This window comes from Staurois parvus, unplaced genomic scaffold, assembly GCF_062004578.1.
Source record: "Staurois parvus isolate SC_StPar_1 unplaced genomic scaffold, SC_StPar_1.0 ptg000227l, whole genome shotgun sequence".
NCBI lineage: Eukaryota > Metazoa > Chordata > Amphibia > Anura > Ranidae > Staurois > Staurois parvus.
The window spans coordinates 2,216,621-2,236,986 of NW_028318023.1; the positions used below are offsets into that span (position 1 = coordinate 2,216,621).

General features: G+C 41.8%; 1 protein-coding gene across 3 annotated transcripts in view; it reads right to left on the reverse strand.

The window, feature by feature from the left end:
- The window catches only part of GC (GC vitamin D binding protein), a 191,754-nt gene that overhangs the window by 50,572 nt on the left and 120,816 nt on the right, over nt 1–20,366 (reverse strand). For 2 of the 3 annotated variants that reach the window (XM_089679594.1, XM_089679592.1), the window contains exons 8-9: nt 7,959–8,155; nt 6,420–6,570 (exon numbers count right to left, since the gene is read on the reverse strand). In XM_089679594.1, coding sequence (XP_089535720.1) covers nt 6,420–6,570; nt 7,959–8,155 — 348 coding nt within the window. The remainder of the gene's footprint in view (nt 1–6,419; nt 6,571–7,958; nt 8,156–20,366) is intronic. The other variant, XM_089679595.1, reaches the window with a different exon arrangement.

Consider the following 20,366-nt stretch of genomic DNA (forward strand, 5'->3'; position numbering starts at 1 on the left):
GGCTGTATTCAGTTATATACAGCCATTGCACAGATACTCTGGGTGCTGGTTATCAGAATACAATAGCTAGTAGAAAATATTCATCCATCCAAGCTTTTAACTATAGATGAGGGAATCGAATGATTTTTTTTTTTTTTACAGTGTATGGCTTTTGTTAGAGGGCCTTTTGTTCTTTGCTGCAAGCTACCTTGTTATGACCTGGTTGGAGATCATCCAGGTAACTACATTTAGATGTTGATGATGTGATAAAAAAGAGCCTTATGGTTTGTTCTGGCTATAGGTTATGCAGTTGTTGGCTAGGTGCAGCATGGTGCAGCAGCAGTAATGACACTGAGACACAAGATGCAGAAACTATTACATTATTCCAGAACAGTCACAACAACCCAATGTGGAACGCCTGTCCTGGAACTCACAGTCAATACAGCAGAGAGTCAGCAGTAGTAGGCCTGAGCTGCAGACAGCGCCTGGTGAGAGAGGTGGAGTTTGGTATGGCCAGTCCAACACAGCAGGGAGCTTGCAGAATTATAAATGTGGACCCTACACTTTTCTTGCTCCTCTCCCTATCACTAGTGCTGTCCCTGACAGACAGGGTATCTCTCCCTGCAATAGCCATTTTGCAAAAGCAGGCCAAAGTCTGGAGACAGGGCTCTGCTTGACCCAAGATGGCTGTCAGGGACACCTGGATGCAGTGTCGCCAACCAAACAGGAATGCTGCTCCAGGGGACCGAGGAAACCATAGAGAACCCAAGTTTCTCTTGACCTCCTCTCCAGCTGCAGTACCGCTCGAGCACAACAAGCAGTGGAGAAAGTACATTGCACCTGCCTACTCTTATCCCCCCTTTGAATGATGCTGTCCTGAGCATCAAAAAACACACAGTGCAAGGTAAAACATTGTTATTGCAAACATCAAATGCAGAAAAACTTTAAATCAAATAATCAGAAAATATTGCAAGTAATTGTCCACGGTTAGGCCTGATTGGGTGGTGGACCCCACTGTCCCCTGTGGGGTTTATGCCAAAGTCCTTGCTTTCCAAAAGGGCCTCTAAGGTCACTTTGGAGTGTGAGTTGGCAGAGCCAGCTGCATCCCCCTCCTCCAGGCCAGGAACTGAAGTGTTGGTTGGGATATCCATTTATGCACTGTCCATAAGTTCAGGGCTGGGACGAACATCTTCAGGTCCCCCAGGGGGTGGAGTTTCCAACTCTAGAGGTAGCAGGTACCAATTGTAGGGGATTTCGTACACAAGTGGGATATCTGTGGAGCTGAGTTCATTCCGGTCTCTGACAGGCTTGTCAGAGCAAACTCTAGTCAGCACACATGGTCTCAGGAGATTGCGGTGGAGCTAGCACTTGACCAGCGGGGAGACCTCTGAAACCATGTCATATACTGGAGTAGGGTGAAAGGGTTGTTTTTCCACTCAGTATGGGGTACACTCCCACTTGAACTCCAGCTTGCTGCCTCTTTCATACTTTGGATGTTGGGTAGGCAGTAACCATAGGCTTCCATCTTTCTTTGTCAACAGAACAACTGGAGTTGGCCCATAGGGCTGTGGCTCTGCAGCATGTTACGGATCAAGTATTTGACCTCTTGGCAGAGAAACTTGGGAATGTAGCGATACTGCTGCCGGATGGGTGGAGCATCCCCCGTGTGGATGGGGTTCTCTATGGCCTAATCTGGTGGTGAGTACTAGTAGATGTTTCTCCAGCAGCTGATGGAGGAGCCATTGTTGAGGCAAGGGGTAGTCTTGAAGTGGAATATCAAGTTGCTCCAGTATCGGTCTCAATTGTTCTTAATTCAAGGAGGACATGGCAGCCTTTAGCGGGATGCACAAAGATTCCACCCTGGGTTGGGCCCGAGAGATGCAAATCTGCAATTGTGGTCTGGGTAGGGAGTGGGATTGGGGAGGTCCCCAAGTTGATAAACTGTACTAACACCTTCCCTTTGTGCACTTTAGATAGCGTGTGGGTGGTCAGCCACTCCCCTGTTACCCTGTGTCCTTATGTTATTTCACTACTACTGTTGCCCCTTTCAGCTTCTTGTGGGCCCTGATGGGTAGGCCCCAATGGGTAGCGACCAGATCACCTCCCGTAGGGAAGATAAGAGCAGCTTTTGTTTGGGGGGTGCGCACTACCCCCACTCATTGTTGTTGCTTCATGATGGCTTGCTGCTTGTCTTGAAGGCCTTGATCACATTGAGTCAAACTGCTCTCTGACCACAGCCCCGCCAGCCTGAATAAGCGAATTTGGCCAGCAAGCAGGGTAAGTCCAAATCTTCTAGCACGTTCATATCCAGAACAATGAGTATGGCTGAACCCACTGGACTACTAGTCAACACTGCCCCCACTTTGTCGTTCACTTGGTCTTCTATCTAAATTTTCACCCAGGTGACACCCTCCACCACTATGGGTAAGTTATTGGCCGCTTTAAGGGATTGCCAGAAGGGGTCCAGTTGCTCTTTAGTCCCAAATCTCTGGTCATAGAAATCATACTGCATAACAGTTACCTCTGACCCCATATCAATCAGGCAGGGGAACTTTTGGCTGTTGACTAGGTCAGTGACTACCAAACTGAACGGGTCCATGATTTCTGGTCTAGTGGGACCTTGGGTTGCTGGTCTTAGGGATTGTCTCTCAGCCCAGGAACGCCTAGTTTAATGGTGGCCTGCAGGTACTTTTGGCTTCAGGCCTGTTGCAGTTCCTGGCTAGATGCCTGAAGCGACCACATCTCCAGCATTTCTGGTGCTCATCTGAGTCTCTCCTCAATGGATTCATGCTTTTATAGAGGGGTGCCAGTTTTTGTTTGAAGGTGGACATCTCCTGCTTCATGGCTGTCTGGCCTTGGGTGAGCTCCCTGAGAGCGGTCTGCATAGCTGAGAGAGGAGATGGGGCCAGAGCTTCCTTCCACAGAGATATGGGTTACTGCCTCTTGGTCATGGCTAGCGTTGCCTCTGTATCCTCTTGCTCCCGTGCTGCCACCTCAATCACAGTGTCATTGATGAAAAGAGTGGGTAGCACTTTGATCTGCTCTTGCAGAGCTCTCTGCTCGGGGCTGGATTTCATTCCCACCACAAAATGGGCTCTCAGTAGCTAATCTGAGGCACCGATATCAGCACAGCTGTGCACATCCTTCTAATCAAGTGTTTCAATAGGTTCCGGACAGCTAATGCAAAGTTTGTGAGGCTTTCATCTTCTTGCTCCCTGCGAAAAAAGAACCTCCACCTTAGCCTGGGTACTGTCATGTTTCTCCCAAACAGACCATCCAGGCACCCCATGATCTGTTCTAGGGTAGACCGGGCATCCTCCAGTAGCACCATCATTGCTCTGCGGGTGTCATCCTCCAGGGAGTTGAAGGCCAGCTCTACAATCAGTCAGGGAGGAACCTAGTATACGGCAGGCACTCTATTGTCTCTCCTCCTACTCTGACGAAGAAATGTTGGACCCATTAAAATTAGGCACCAACACCCAAGCCGCTCCTAGTGGCACCATGAAGGTCGTCGCTCCTCCTTCCGCACTGATGGCGAATGGGGCATATCCTGCCAACTGCTGCCAAGTGTGGGCTAGGTGCACTGTGGTGTGGCTGCAATAACTACAGACACTGAGACCAAAGATGCAGAAACTTGTATATTATGGAATTTGCAGAACAGCCACAACAACCTGGCAGGGAAATACCCATCCGGGAACTCACAGTCAATATAGCGGTAATAGGCCCAAGCTGCAGACAGCATCTGGCGAGGGAGGTGGAGTGCGATGTGGCCAGTCAATCCCGAAAGGAAGCTTGTGGAATTGTAGATGTAGACCCTCCACTTTCCCTTCTCTTCTGTAACCTCTCCCTATCACTAGCGCTGTCCCTGACAGACAGGTTATCTCTCCCTGCACTAGCCACTTCGCAAACGTGTGCACAGTTCTGGGGGCAGGGACCTAAAAAGGCTCTGTTTTGTTGGTTATGTGTTATAGAAGACACTGGTAGTGATGAGGCAGAACTATGACTTTACTTGTGTGGCTTAAGTTACAAACATACAGAGCACATTTCAGCAGACTGTATAACAGCAGACATATTACTTCCTGAAGAGATGATAGAGAGAAAGGAAGAAGCAGCAAGTTTTACACATACACAACTAGTAACCTTTAGCGTACAGTGCCATCTACTGGTCAAGTGATATTACCACAGAATACTGTATATAGTACATTATAGTACATGCTGTTGCATTCCCAACACCCCTTCTCAACGGCATGTGCATAATTATATGACATTTAGTCTCTTTTGTAGAAAACAATGACGTTCCCTTGGCAAAGGTTTGGTGAGTGCGTCTGCAGTCATCTCCTCTGATGGGCAGTACTGGATGTCGATAACCCCTTGTTCTTGCATGTCTCTGAGCAGATGATATCTTACATCAATGTGCTTGGTTCTTGGGTTAATCTTCTCAGAGTGTGTAAGCTTTATGCATCCCTGATTGTCTTCAAAGATGGGTGTGGGTTGTGACATATTCAGTCCCATGTCTAGTAGAAGTTGACGAATCCAAATGGCTTCTTGACATGCATGTGCTGCTGCTATGTATTCCGCTTCAGTTGAAGAGAGTGCAACAGTCACTTGTTTCCGACTAGACCAGCTTATGGTTCCTTGTCCATACTGGAAGATGTAACCACTTGTAGATTTGCGGTCAGTGGTGTCTCCAGCCCAATCGGCGTCCACATATCCAATCAGTTTTGGGTTTGACGATGCTGGAAGTCGCAGCTTCATCTGATTTGTTCCCTTTAGGTATTGCATTACCCTCTTTACTGCATTCCAGTCGCGTTGACACGGTGTTGCGACTTTCCTGCAAAGTATTCCCACTGCTAGGGCGATGTCTGGTCTTGTCACGGTGGCGATGTATAGCAATTTTCCGATTGCCCTGCGGTAATAATCATTGTTAGGTAACAAGTTTTCTGTTCCATTGTTTTTTAGATAATCTGGTTCCATTGGTGTTTTCACTTCCTTTGCATCTTGTATGTGAAACTGTTCTAACATTTCTGTAATTTTCTGACTTTCGTTAAGAAGATAGCTTCCATCCTCTTCCCACTCTATTTGAATTCCTAGGTAGTGAGTAATGTTCCCCAACTCTTTAATTTCAAAATTTTGTTTCAGTTTGTGAACTATTTGGTCATAGTCCCCTTCTTGTTCAAAACACGTCAAGATGTCATTGACGTATATTAGGATGTATGTCCATTTTTTCTCTTGATTCTTTTTGAGAACCCTTCTTTTCTGAATATTTTGTTCACTTTTTCATTCCATGCTCTCGCTGCTTGCTTGAGCCCGTAGATGCTCTTTTGCAGTTTGCATACAAGGTTCTTTTCTTTCTCAAAGCCTGGTGGCTGTTCCATGTACAGATCCTCCTTGATGTCTCCATACAAAAAGGCAGTTTTGACATCTAGATGCTTTACTTGCATTCCCTTTCCGGCAGCAGTACTAAGGAGTGTTCTTATAGTAGAATGTTTTACAACTGGAGCAAATGTCTCATCGTAATCTTCTCCAAATTTCTGGAAGTATCCCTTGGCAACTAATCTTGCTTTGTATCTATGGATGTTTCCTTCTGCATCATATTTTACTTTAAAAGTCCATTTGCTTCCGATGGTTTTGCGACCAGGAGGGAGTTCTGTTAGTGACCAAGTTTTATTTTCTTGAAGTGATTTTATTTCTTCTTCAGCTGGTTTTCTCCACTGATCGGCTTCCCTTCTCAGCAAAGTTTCTATGTCTTCCCAGGATGTTGGCTTCTGTGTTTGATGTGTTTTAGCAGTGTATGATAACCTGCGGGGTGGTATCCCTTTTGTCAATCGTGAGGATCTTCTGATTTCTTGTTGTTCAGTGGGTTCTATTGGCTCGTTGATTGTAAGTTCTCCTTTTTCCAGTGTCTGGAGCTGGGCCCATAACCTGTTGGTTATGTGTTATAGAAGACACTGGTAGTGATAAGGCAGAACTATGACTTTACTTGTGTGGCTTAAGTTACAAACATACAGAGCACATTTCAGCAGACTGTATAACAGCAGACATATTACTTCCTGAAGAGATGATAGAGAGAAAGGCAGAAGCAGCAAGTTTTACACATACACAACTAGTAACCTTTAGCGTACAGTGCCATCTACTGGTCAAGTGATATTACCACAGAATACTGTATATAGTACATTATAGTACATGCTGTTGCATTCCCAACATGTTTGAACCAAGATAGCTGCTGGGGTCACCTGGATGCCGCATAGCTAACTGGAATGTTGCTCCAGTGGTCTGAGGAAACCATAAAGAAACCAAGTTTCTCTTGACTGGTCGAGCGCTACCTGCAGTGGAGAAAGTAGACCGCACCTGCCTACTTTATGATACTTTGATTTTAATTATACTCCAAATATAAAGGGCTGCATGCTTGTGTTCCAGTGGTAAAAAAAAAGTCACAGTACCTTCTTATCCAGACAAGAATTAGCATTTTCTGAACTGCAGCACTTTTTCACAATCTCTGTAACAGACTCATACAGCTTTTCAACAAACACTTCTGGCAGCTTAGTGTTTCTCCTTGCTATCTCGAACATGTACCTGGAGATGCGAAAAAGACTGCGGAGATAAAACAACTTTCCTTTTATCTGGTAAATGAAAAATATGCCTTATTGAAAGCAAACATGGACATATACGATAAAGCATTATTTATTGTTTTCTGTTATAGTTCTTCCTTAAACCAGATCATGAAAAAATATATTTTTTTGGTATATCCTGCTATTGATCGAGGAAAATATTCATAGAGATTTATTTTAGTACATATGGATAAAATAACACTTTATAGTTTTCCCATATCTTACTTCTAGTAAATACCTAAGAAACTAATTGCAATTAACCATCAGAGTATTTTTGTTACGTGGCAATCTGTGGACTTTCTTTATACTTTCTATTTGAAGGTCCTTTTTTAGACCCCTTAAAAATAGTGGGACCTTTGAAATACAACATTGTTTTTTTTTAATTGACTTTGTTATACCTGGATACACCTGCAGCAGCTTCTGTTGGCCCTTCTATGTCAAAATGCTGGGCTACTCTGATCTTAGTAAATAGGGTGAAGTTGTGTTCACTACAATTATCCTATTATGTGCAAAAAAAAAGAAAAATCCTGCACATTTTGCAATATTCAATGATAACATGGCTTCACTTTATTTACAACCTATGGCAGGGTTTTTTGGGGGAAAAAATGCATAAAAAATGTGGCAAAAATGCTCATTCAAAAATGCAAAATGCAGCACAAAATGTGCCACAAAAACACATCAATCCCAACACGCAGAGGTGTGAACCTAGCCTAAATGTACAGATCTTCTATAGCTTTACTTTTTAATGCCTCACATTCTACCAGTTCTTTCACCATTAGCTGCCTCCTTTTACTACAGGATACAGTGCTCACATGTTAAAACATGATTTTGATGTAAATAACACCTTCAAGTAGAACTAAAAGCAAAACTTTTTTTTCTGCTTTGGATAGAGTGGAGATGGATTAGAACACCAGTCAGTTCCTTGCTGTCTGTGCCCCCATTGGGGAGATCCACCTTTTCTATTTGTCCTGTTTACTATTATTGTTGAAAGTGAAATTAAAGAAAATTCAAAATTTTGGGTTGTCCCCAAAAAAGAAATAGAGAGGAAATGTTCCAATGGGGACACTAGTTCTGGGGACCTCGGGGTTCCCTAGGGATTCCCCTAATTTACAGGGATTTCCCCTCACTTATTGTGTCAGTTATGGAACAGAAAGAGAAAGGAATTCTCTCCAATTGGACACAAATGGCAAACAAATAAACTGACAGGGGTTATAGCTCTCCCTTACTCTATCCAAAATGAAAAAAATAGTTTTGCCTATTTTAAAGAAAAATGTAGGTATCTAACTTCTACACCTGGACTATGTTCCTGCCCCAACATATAGGAAAGGACTATATGACCGAAATGATATAGTACAGAAAATGTTTTCTTACTTTTCAAGCCCTTGATTCTTGCCTTTTTTACATAGTTGGTCAGCAATTGGAAATTGAAGCTTTGGAAGCTTGATAGATTCAGCAGCACTCATGGAATGCAAGCAATGCAGAGTATCTATTGGTGCTTTTTTACAGCACTCAGTAACTCGAGTGTCTTTTGATAGCTTCTTACATACTTGTTTGATGTGCACAGACAGCTGCAAAGATAAACACTTAGTTAAAACCGTACTTCAGGCAAATGGCTAAATACGCAGATGAAATACATATGTTGTACTTGTACGAGGAAGCTGTTTACCTTTACAAGGACTTGTAGTCCTGTCTACCCAGTCCTAACATTTACACAGCGCAGCCACACATCACAGTCCTGTTTGGCAAGGCAGGAGACATATTTTATTGGATTTTTTTGTTGCTGCAGTTAGGCTGCATTCACACTTGAGCGTTTTGTAGCTTGAAGCTCGAAGCTCCAAAAAAGCTCAAACTTAAAAAGTCAATGGTGCCTGTTCACACCTGATCGACCAAACAGGCACCATAGAGAACAATAGATTTTTTAAGTTTGAACGTTTTTGGATCTTGGAGCTTGGAACTTCAAGCTACAAAACACACAAGTGTGAATGCAGTCTTAGGACATGACCAGGGGCGGACTGACAACTCATGGGGCCCTCGGGCAATAGGGGATCATGGGGCCCCTGTGTCCTTTCCCAAACTCAAAAAAGCCTATGAAAAAGGTACCAGGGGCATCTCATGGGGCCCCCTACTGACCCTGGGCCCTCGGGCAGTACCCGAGTTTCCAAATGGTCAGTCCGCCCCTGGACATGACCCTTTATTTGTTAATCTGTGTCCACACCAAGTTTCACACATGCAGCCTAGAGATACAGTGGTTTCATGCAGCTGCCTGTCAAAAATTGATAGGCATGCATGAGCAAGTTCCACGGACCCAAACATAGACAGCATGAGTTTGGGTCCATGCACCCGCTTCTTCATGCCTGGATGCAGATGTGAAAAAAAAGGCTCATGCACAAAGGACATGTGCCAGTACCCATCTGAACGATCCCTTAACAACCCCATCCCTCCCTTTGCCTGTAACTGGGAATGAGTCATAGGCAAAGGGAGGGATGGGGTTGTTCCAATCAGCATGTCCCATGTTACAGTGTTACTAAACCCAGGACCCTGCATTCAATCTGGTCTCCCACAGTACACAGAACATGGACGTGCAATTATTTTAGTAAATATAAACGGCTAAATACCTTTTCACATCAGCAGTATACAGTATAGCAGTCTTGTGACTTCTATCAGTGTTCAGCCAAATACTAGCTAAAGCTTATAGGAGGAGTTTTCATTTTGATCTAGGAGGATGCAAAACTCCTGACCTCTTTGTGGACAGTGCTGATTGGCCTTGTGCTGATCACATACACTCTCCCAAGAAAAAAAACCCTCTCTAGCAATACACACCAAACTGAGCATGTGAAAAATGCCTACTGTCCAGTCTGTCTTATCAGGAGATAAGAGGTGGTCACTTAAACAAGTTGAGGAACAGAGCCATCAGGAACCTAACAGCTATTTACACAATGCAGAGGATTAACCCCTTAGGTTCCACAGTGAGTATAACAAGTATGCTTTACTGTATATACAAGCTAATTTTACTTGTGGGTTTAGGAACACTTTAACACATTATCAGTGCAGCACAACTGATTAGCTCCTTCTATTGCTTTGCTCACAGTCAGAGCTATGCTTTACAGAGAATGCAAGAGACTGTTCCTAGGTCATGTACATATGCTGCTTTAAAAAAATATATTCAATAAAGTATAAAAGGATAAAATTCTGCAATCATTTGTGTCGTTTACATCTTGTTTTACAGCTCCACAATTTTATCTTATTGGATGCTGTAAAAGCTATTTTTTTGGCATGCTGTAAGTTGTATTTATAAAAGTCCCGATTCTCATACCCATCTAAGATTTGCAATGTCCCTTTTGTGAATGGACCTTTAACGCTATATTTGTATTTATTATTATTTCTATTCTATATTATGCAATCATTTTAAATGTAACTAGAAAAGCTACAATTTCTGGGGAAATTGTGTGAAGTGTTCTTGCCCCCACCAGTAGTCTACAACTGGAGTGGGTGAAGTAACTGGGTGGAGTGGCTTGAGTAACTGTTGTGTGGTTGGAGTGGCTGGAGTAACTGTGAAAAGGTTGGACTGGGCAGAGTAACTTTATGGAGTGGGCAGAGTAACTGTGTGGAGTGTTTGGAGTGAGTAAAAATAGTAAACATTACACTAACCAATTGATTGATCAAATTTAAAAAGTGCACATGGCAAGCTTGATAGAGTGAGAAATGCATTTCAACTTTTAATTATTTATATAGCACATTTAATTGCAATGTTGTTGCCCAAAGTGCTTCACAGTTACATTAAAACATACATTTAAAAAAACATTAGCAGCATTATCACCTCAAATACTCTCTACTGTAGAAAACTGTTTTCCAAACCTTTAACTAGAAGCCAGCCAAACTGTCACGAATTCAAAATTAGATTTCAAATAGGGCAGAGAAGAGCGGTTAAAAACAAACTGCTCCAAATTGCTCACTTCAGTGGCGTCTTCCAATGGTCATAGTTTTAAAAACTATAAATCCTACAGTGAAGAGCTTTATATTGTGAGAATCACAAGACCAAGACCTACATTTTGATGCATAGTATGTCTCTGAAATATTAAAAATGAAGGCACAGTAGCAGTTTAGAAATTGCCCTTCAAATTTGAGGTGGCTAGAGTGGAGTTTCTATGAATGTCAATGGGCGACGTGAGTTGCAAACAAATGGTCATATTGTGAAAACTATCAGGACTATGGCTTAGCCGTGGACATTTTTAGTGGCAGCAGGGATAGCTGAACGTTTTGATATAAGATTTGTGTAGGTGGACTTGAAAATGAGGGAGTGATGGCAGAGCTTTTGTCAGCTCCCACTCTAGTTTTGAACATTCATTCCTATGGGACCAATTTCACCACAAAAACGCCGATATATCCTGAACCATTCGGCAAAATGTTCCACAAAGTAATAGCACACCAATCGGGAACAATCCGCACGTTTCGGTATATTACTGTCTATGTAGTGTAAAAACTGTGGGAGGAGTTAGGGTGGTAAATTTGGCTATAATAATAAGAATATATATGTGAGATTACAGTAAGTGATCTTGCCATGCAAGAACACTTAATAACAACAGCCAACTATACACCGTGCCTGTTCCTTACTTATTTATCTTTCATTGTATGGTTTACTGTAATGTTTCATTTCTACCATGTAATTTAAAGTCTGAAAAATGACATACAAAGTAATATTCATATTTTATTGTAGTAGCTGGGACTCTTGTCTTCTATTTGTTCTCTTCTTTGTGTTTAATAACCTACCATTGTTTTCTGAATATCAGAGGCCTAATGTTATAACTCATTAGTTAACATTATCTACATAAAAAATATTTTCTTTCATTGTCTTTTTACAAATCAATTTACTGAATTGCAGCTGAACACAAATCAAATGAAGCAATCTATAATTCTGGAATATTTAGTATAACTGAGGATGTTTATAACAAAGCAGCGAATGAATATCTAGTCATCTTGTTTTCTCTTTCACTTTTCATAACCTGCCATTGTGTTCTGAATAACAGATGCCTAATATTATACCTCATTAGTTCACGTTATCCACATCAAAATATATCTTCCATTGTCTTTTTACAAATCAATTTGCTCAAATGCAAAGGAACAAAATTACAATGGAGCATTGTGTAATTCTAGAATATTTAATATATCTTAGAATGTCTATGAAAATATCCAGTAAACAAATATCCAGTAGTTTTAATATACCGAATTACAATGCTGCCTGTGACAATAAAATAGATAAAGACATTTAATGAGCTGAAGTGATTATTTTATAGATTGTAAACTATTTTGTAATATTTTGTAAATATTTGTTTTCAGCTTTGGTAGAGGTTTTATTAGAAATGTTTTAGAGTTTTAGAGCACCCCCCAGGCACCGCAGCTTTCAGCCTCTAACAGGGTTTTACGGGGTGCTGGCAGCTGGGCTGCATGGCTGTACCTTTCCGGCCACACAAAAATGCCGGAACTACATGCACAGGGGCCTAAATGCTCCAGTGTGCATAAAGCCTTTGGATGTTTTATCATCAGGCTACTAAACTAGCATGCACCAATGTGGTAACTGAAGGCTGAGCCTTCACAAGGTGGGTGTATGGGACCCTAGTAAATCTCTCTGACAGTGTCTCCACCCAATTAAGCCTTGTGTAATTCAAAAACCTTGTCCCTACACATAGTACAGTTGTTGTACCTCTTGATATAAAGCTAATCCAAAAGTCCTTGTGTGTTGTTTTTCAAGGTTTATTTTAAACAGAATAAGGGAAGGGAGTGCTGGAATATCCAAAGTGATTTCTCTGGACCAGATGTAACACCCTGCTGTAATACTGGTTGCAGGATGTTAAATGGACACAAGATGGCAGTGTTCTGCAGCCCAGTTACACAGATTCTGTTGAAAAGCTTTGTGAGATTTGCAGGCTGATTGTAGGACTTCATTGTTTGACAGTAAGCTACCAAACTTCCCAGAAGGAATAGCTAATGGGCAGAGGTAGATAAATACAGAAGCCCAGGAACCCGAGGACAGGAAGTGAAAGGAGGAGAGCTGGAGAGCAGGTGTGAGGAGAAGGCTGTGCGGGATGCTATCTGCACCTAACTGAGGCCACGGATCGGGTGAGAGAGTTCCATACTCATTTAAGTTACATATGTTAAGGCCCATTTCGTCCGGCCTACTAGTTATTACACTTTCAGCATATCAAATCACAAGAGCCTACAGCAGTGTCTGCCCTCCACAGGTCAAACTGTATTATTGAATGGAGAAAAAAAACAAACAGAGGGCTCACCACCCTAGTGCATTACCTTAAAAAATGTATTTAATAAATGATAAAAGTAGGTATTGTATTCACAAAATGACAATACAGTCAAAGGCACATCATGAAAGCCAACTGACCAAATGTCTGTACCCTCTCTTATATGCATATAAGAGAGGGTACAGATATTTGGTCAGTTGGCTCTGAGGAAGAGGTAAGTCCTCGGAACGCGTTAGCCTGTTGGAAGTCCACAGTCCCCATTGCTGACAGACACGTAGTGCGGATTGGACAGAGTTGTTCTTTCATGATGTGCCTTTGACTGTATTGTCGTTTTGTGAGAACAATACCTGCTTTTATAATTTATTAAATACATTTTTAAGGTAATGCACTAGGCCAGTGCGCCCTCTGTTTTTTTTCTCCATTAAGACTTCCCCGGTCTTTTGAGGGCAGCAAGGCGTGCACATTCCAGGACATTCATGATGTGGTCCTCATCTATACTGAGTCCATCCCTAAGCGCAGGAGTATTTGGGTTTGCTGTTTTCAAGCTGTATTATTGCTTCCATCACAGTCGGCCTCATTTGCCAAGGAGCTCCGTCATTGCCACATTTTGCTACTGTGGTCCAAAGAGGAACTAATCCCTACAGAAGCATGTTTTGCCCATTCTTTAATCTCTGCCTAATTCTACATCCCACCTTGCAGGTGTTAAAGGGACACTGTCTAAATTAAATACCACTTAAAGGTGCAACTCCTTTTCTTTGCTTTCACCCCCTATTAAAGAACTTCTACCTTTGCCTTAAGGATGATTTGAATACTTTTGTGCACCAACTGGGGCCCCATCAAGTGCGCAGAAGATCAGATACTGATGTTCAAAAGGGACCTATTTAATTGAAGAGCTCTTCTTTCCTCAGAATTAAACCCAGTCATTAGCCCCTGAGAGCCCAGAGTGAGTTAGCCTGTCTGTTTGGTAGGTTTTTTTGGCTCACTGGGTAAGAAACATCTCAGGACTGGGACTATCAATTAAATTCTGAATTGCAGGACATCTAGAACTGATTGAGATTGTGCTGTGTTATGACCCTTATCTGAAGTTACTAAGAGCGATAGCCGATATTTCATGCACATGTTTCTCTGTTGCTTCACTGTGCTTACAGTTGACCTTACGCTTCTGGTCACATCAAAGCCGATTTTGAAATCCTGCAACTTCACTGTAAGTGACCTGCTAATTTCAGTTGTGATTTGCAAGACATCTGACACAGATGTCTAGGCAAATCAGAACAAAAGTAGTGCATGCACTACTTTAGAAATCGGTGCGGCTCCGACCAAGTCGGAACCGCACCGATATGATCGCTCTAATAGCGGAAAATAAGGTGCAACTTGGTATATGATTTGCAAGTCGCAGGGCCTGCAAATCGCATGCCAAGTCGCACCCGATTTAACTGGGTTGTAATACAACCAAAATATCAGATCACTCTAAACTGTGCGCAAGTCTATTTTATGGTTGCAGCCAAAGAGTTCTTCTGGCCAGAGGTTTAGGGTGGTGTCAGCAGGGGTTGGGCTTCCAGAGGGGGGTCAAGAAAGAGGGAATGTGAAAATTACTCAATGGCTTTTGAAGGGGTAGTGCTACACAGGTAAGACTGCACCCCTGCCTAGTGGAGGTCCATTGTCATTTGATCTGCAGTTGCCATGGTGCTGCTATGATCAGTTAAGACACATGTAATGGCTTGACAATCCAGTTGAGAGAAAAAGCAATCGTCTCGGTTATCATTCATGGCATTCCTTAACTGTAAGGCCTCTTATACCTCTGCACCATGGTGTGAACGAGACCTAGGTGTTTTGAGAAATGGTTAAATCCAGTGCCAGATTTATAAGTGGGCAAAAGGAGCAATTGCTGTACCCCCCCACAACCCTATCAGAGGGGCACCTCCAGCTCCAGATTCCTTTTTTTTTTTTTTTTTTTTTAAAAGAAAGAATTATAAAATTAATTTTATTATATTAACAAAATGAAGTGTGTGTGTGTGTGGGTGGTAAGATACATAACAGCAGTCATTGTGTGATGTGTCATTTCTGGGAAGCTGGTAGAGCGATTTTTAACTTTCCTGCAGACTGGCTTTCACAAGGCTGAAGTACTGCCTTCATCTCTGCTAGAATTTGTTGAAAAAAAGGGTATTCATTTTGAAGACTGCAGAGGACAGTCATATGACAATGCCAGCAATATGTCTGGTTCTTATACAGAAATGCAGGCCAGACTTAAAAATAAGAATTTAGCACCAGTTTTTTTTACTCCCTGTACTGCTCACTTATTGAATCTTGTTGTACAAGCTGTTGTCTGTTGCTGTGTTGAAGCTGTTCGTTATTTTGGGTTCATACAAAGCATATACACCTTTTTTTCTGTATCAACACACAGATGGGCAACTCTAATCAAGTCTTTGGAAGGAAAGAGCACTAATTGTGAAGTCTCTTTCAGACACTCATTGGTTAGCAAGAGCTGATGCTACTGAAGCCCTTGAAAATGGATACATCTTTATTTGAAATGTCCTCAGAAGTATTGGAAGGGACTTGGAGCAAATACCTGAAGCAAGACCCGAAGCTTGGGAATTAGAAGACAAAATGGACTGTCTTGAAACCGCCCTGATGGCTAAGATCTGGAACATAATTCTTGTACAGTTCAACAGTACAGGTAAATCTTTCCAAGGTGTTGACGTTGACCTGAAAAAGGTGATAGATCTAATTGATTTTCTGGAAAAGTTTCTGGAATTGCTTTGAGATAGGTATGAAGAGCTGGAACTGGATGCTAGGAACTTCTGTGGCAATGCAGGCTATAAATTAGCTACCAGCAGGTTAACAAAGAGAAACAAGCAATATGATGCGAACCCAACATGGGTCTCAGAAGAAACTGTGTTTTCTCCCAGAGAAAATTTCGGGTGTGAAACGTTCAATGTTATTTTAAATCAATTGTCTGTTGCCTTACAAGAGCGCAGGACAGCACACCAATCAGTGTATGACAGGTTCAAAGTAATAGTCACTTATGTAATCTACCAGAGATAAAAACTGAGGCTAAGAATTTTAGAACTGCTTTCACTTGAGATTTCAGTAATGTATTCATTGAGGAAATTGTCCAGTTTGCAGCCCTTACCAAGCTCCAGTCATGTCTCACTCTGTCTTTACAGGCAGTTTTATTACATGATGATGGGATTGCTGATACCTTTCCAGGTGTTTATGGAGCTCTTAGAATATATTTTTATATATAGTAATTTGAACAAATGACCTGGATGTGCACACATGATCAATGCCCTAACATACACACATATACTTTTGCCAATCAGGTCCAAGTCTTAAAGAGACACGCAGGCAACTAGCATTTTCAAAATGGATTTGGGTTTCTAGTACACTAGGCTAACTTTCCAAAGAGGTACAACCTACAGGCAAACAATGTCTTGTGCCAGAATGAAAAATGGCCTGCTGTTCTTGGGAAGATGTTTATGGGAGGGTTGGAGATGATATTCAACTAAGCTGGGGAACTAAACTCAAATTAGAAAATATGGGGGTAAAGAGGTTGAACATGGGCCAGTGAGTAATAGCGAGTAAAATGAGAAGGGATTGAGGCATGTTCTGCTTCAGCTATCTAAGAACTGAAAGTGTGATCTCTATATCTGAGCCAGTTGTGGGTGAGATTAACTTACAGTATAGTAGCTTGGCAGACAGTGTCTTGATCCAAATGACATCCTGCAGATCGTAGAAAACTAAAATTGGATTCACGTGCTGATCTTCAAAGGTGAACATCAGATGTAAAAAAATCATAGTCTGTATTCCAGCAGAATACAGTACATGTGGTGAATGGAGACTAAAACATAAAAAAGAGGGATGGAACTAACTACATGTAGAATCAGTCAAGAAATGCAAGATCAATCAAGATCAGCTTGGTTGTGCTCCAGAGGCGCATAGTACCATTGATAAGGTTTTTAGAACCTTCTGATGCATTCTACTCTGTTACTGACATAGACATGGAACAGTTTTGTTTGTGTGTATGTGTGTGTGTGTGTATTCCAACTCTATCTTGCTGTCTGTGTAAAAGTGAAAACAGTCTATTTCAAAGTCTATTTCATGTTTTATAAGCTCAGCAAATAAAAAGGCTAATACAGCTGCACAGAGTTCAAGCTCTGGAATGGTGTATGCAGGTTTTGGGGTCAGCTTGGCCTTACTGAAGAAAAAACCCATACTTACTTTGTCTCTTGGATTTATAACTTTGAGGTAGACTACTGTAGCTATTGTTTCAATGGAAGGATCAAAGAAAACATGGATCTCTCTTCTTGCATTGATCTCACATTCACTAGGGATTCAGAAATGTAAGAGCGCTGTATCTGAAGTTGTTTTAGTGCTTTCAGAGACTCTTTCCATGATTTCCATTTTGTTGATTCTTGCTGGCTAATGGTTCTGTGTTTTCAGAAGTAAACTGACTTAGACGTATCTCACACAGAATGGTAAAGGGTGCTATGAAACCCAGAGGATCGTAGCTGCTGTTCACAACAGACAAAACTCCTGCTTTCGTGAAGGCCTTGTCACAAATTAATACTTTGAACATGAATGTTTCTTGATTAACATCACAGCAATTTGAGACTACTGTGCATAAAGTAAAAGATCATTCCTAACTAGAATCCCTTTCCACTAATACAATGGTCATCAGAAGGAAAAGCTTTCATTAACTTGTCACAAACTGTTAGAGCCAGTTTTGTGAAGCCTGAGGTTAGCAGTAGCAAGCATATCCTGAGTTCTTTCAAGAAGGCAGAGATCTGAGCTTATGTCTATGTAAAAATTATTTTTCACAAATTCACATGCATCGGATCCAAATTTTTTTTCACCTTCCTGAGCTGTTCTTCCCAGCATATAAATGGTTACAGCAGGAGAAGGGTTTTTACCAAAAACATGTAATTTCATTTGGTAGTCTATGACTTCATTGCTGACATGATGCTAATGTTGTGATACCATTTTAACCGGAGGAAGTTTATGTTATCTTTTCACATGATAAACAGTGGAACACTTGCTGAATGTTGGCCATAACCGCAATTGTTTTTGGTGGAAGAGGAGCAAGACTCCTCTATGGTTGTTGTTCAAATTAGGCCCGATGAGAAGGACATTGGTGAGGGAAGCACCTTTATATCAAGTACTTGAGCCAAAAGCTACTCCGATCTGATCTGGCTTGTGAGGATGGTCCATGCCAAAGCAGTGGTGTCACCTGGTGTGGTAAAACATGGTGGGGGTGACACCAGGTTTTACCACACCATCACATTGCTCACTGCCCCCAGCCTGCAACAGTGCTCTGTCCTGCCGCTGCAGAGTGATAGCAAAACAGCACAGTAGACACTGGGCACGTTAGGGCATCTGGCTATCTCCTGTCTAACCTGTCACAATGCAGGTTGCTGGGCAGGCTAGTTTCGGGCTTGATGGTGTCCAGGGCAACCATTAGAAATTTTGGGGCCCCTTACACAGCTTTATGCCTGGGCTCCCCAGGCCTAACCATCAACATTCCCCAGGGCCCTCCCACTTGCCGTCCCACAGAATTCACCCACTGGCTATCCCACTGAGTCCTCTAGTGCACCCACTTTTATTCTAGTACTCTTACAACTTCATATATAAAAATAAAAAATGTATTCCAATTCATCAGTGCTGTCAAGAATTAACAGTAAGGAATTATATTTTGAGCAAAGAGACATCCCTGTATATATTCAGCAAAGAGACAGTCCAATTCAGCAATGCAACATCCCAATTCAGCAAATGGACATCCCAATCCAGCAAATGGACATCCCAATCCAGCAGAGAGATGGCCCAATCCAGCAAAGAGACAGTCAACGGCAGGCTGGCAGCACAGGCCCACATTCACACATGTAGCCTCACAACATCCCTGTAATCACAGTCTGCAGGAATGTCAGCTCAGTTCATAGTTATAGGAAAGGAATTGTGCATCAGCAATACTAGCACCCACATTCAATGGGCAGGCTGGTCCATAAAAGCTCTCCCAGGCACATACTATGTTCCACCCTTCTCCCCATCCTTCTCAAGTCTTCTGTCCTCAGTTTGAGTGAACCACGCTCTACCACTGCTGGTCATGTGATGACCGAGGCCCCCCCCCGCCAGCCAAACAAAGGAAGCTGCAAGTGAGAGGAGGCTGAGAAGGAGCCTGTCTGTTGAGCTAAGTTCCCTCCTCCCCTCATTAGTGAAATAAAATACCCATTTTTTCTGTATACCATAAGGCAACTGGAAGACTATTGGGTTAATCCCAAAAGTAGTATCTAGTTAACTGAGGCCTGGTAGGTGGGCATCAGCTTTGGTGAGTTCCATGAGAAGGTCATTGAACTCTTGAGATTGTCTTTGCTTCATATTTTTGGGAAGATTTTCAACCTTTGAAATAAAGCTTTCTCAATGGCTTCTGGGCTTGTGAGGCTATGCTCAGGTTTGTCCCAAGCAGTGTTAAGACCTGCAGCAGGGTTGTCAGTGTGAAAAGTTTTGAAAATTTTGATAGTTTCAGCAGACTGAGGACCTAGCCACCCGATTAGCAGATTTAATTCTTTTGTAGTTGTGACATCTAGTTTACTTATAGTGGCTTTGTAGGTGGTTTCCAGTCTCTGTAGTTTTCAGGTTTGTAGTCAAACTTAGTGAGTCCTTTCTTGGTGAGCTCTTTCTGAAGCATGTATTTAGCAAACTATGACATGTCTGTGTTTTCAGACTTTAGTGCACAGCTTTATGTGGAACAAAGTTAGGTATATTACCATGTGTGCTGAGAATGAATGACTGAGAAGCAGTATACTTGATAGGAGGTAATTGACTAGCTTCATGGTAAGATGTTTTGTCTATTATCTGCATTGCGGTGTCTACAGTTTGATAATCCCCAACACCACACTATAGAAAGAAACTGTAAAAGTGTTCCACTTCTGAATATTAAATGTGTATAAATGCATACAGTATATACACTATATACATTCACTGCTGCTACAGTATTATCAGATCAAAATATCACCAACACATGAACTAAAGATGATTCACTATAAGTGCATCTCCTCCTCACTGGTAGCACTGCAAAAACACCAAATATCTTAACATAAGCAGGGTTTTTTTTGGTTTCCTGAAACATTGCCGTATTTTACTGATGGATAAGCTTTTAGGCCCAGTGGTACCCACAAAAACCCTGCTTTTATATAGAAGAGCTAGTAACTTTGGAGAAAGGGTGGTTAAAAAGATTAACAAGTTAAAAACCTCTTTCTTCCCCATGATAAAAGATTTTAGGACATGTAATAAATGTTAGGCTTGCTGATGGGTGAGGGGAAATAATAGGATTGATCATCAGTCCTTTTATTCCCTGGCCACTCAACAGGAATTTGAAATTTCAGAATTAATTACTTGTGATATGACTTATTTTGTTTATGTACTTCAGTGCCCTTGTGGGATAATTTATGTGGGGCGGATGAAAAGACCACTTAAGAAGAGTATTGCTGAACATATACACAATATTCAAAAGAGTTATAAATATCACCATGTATCT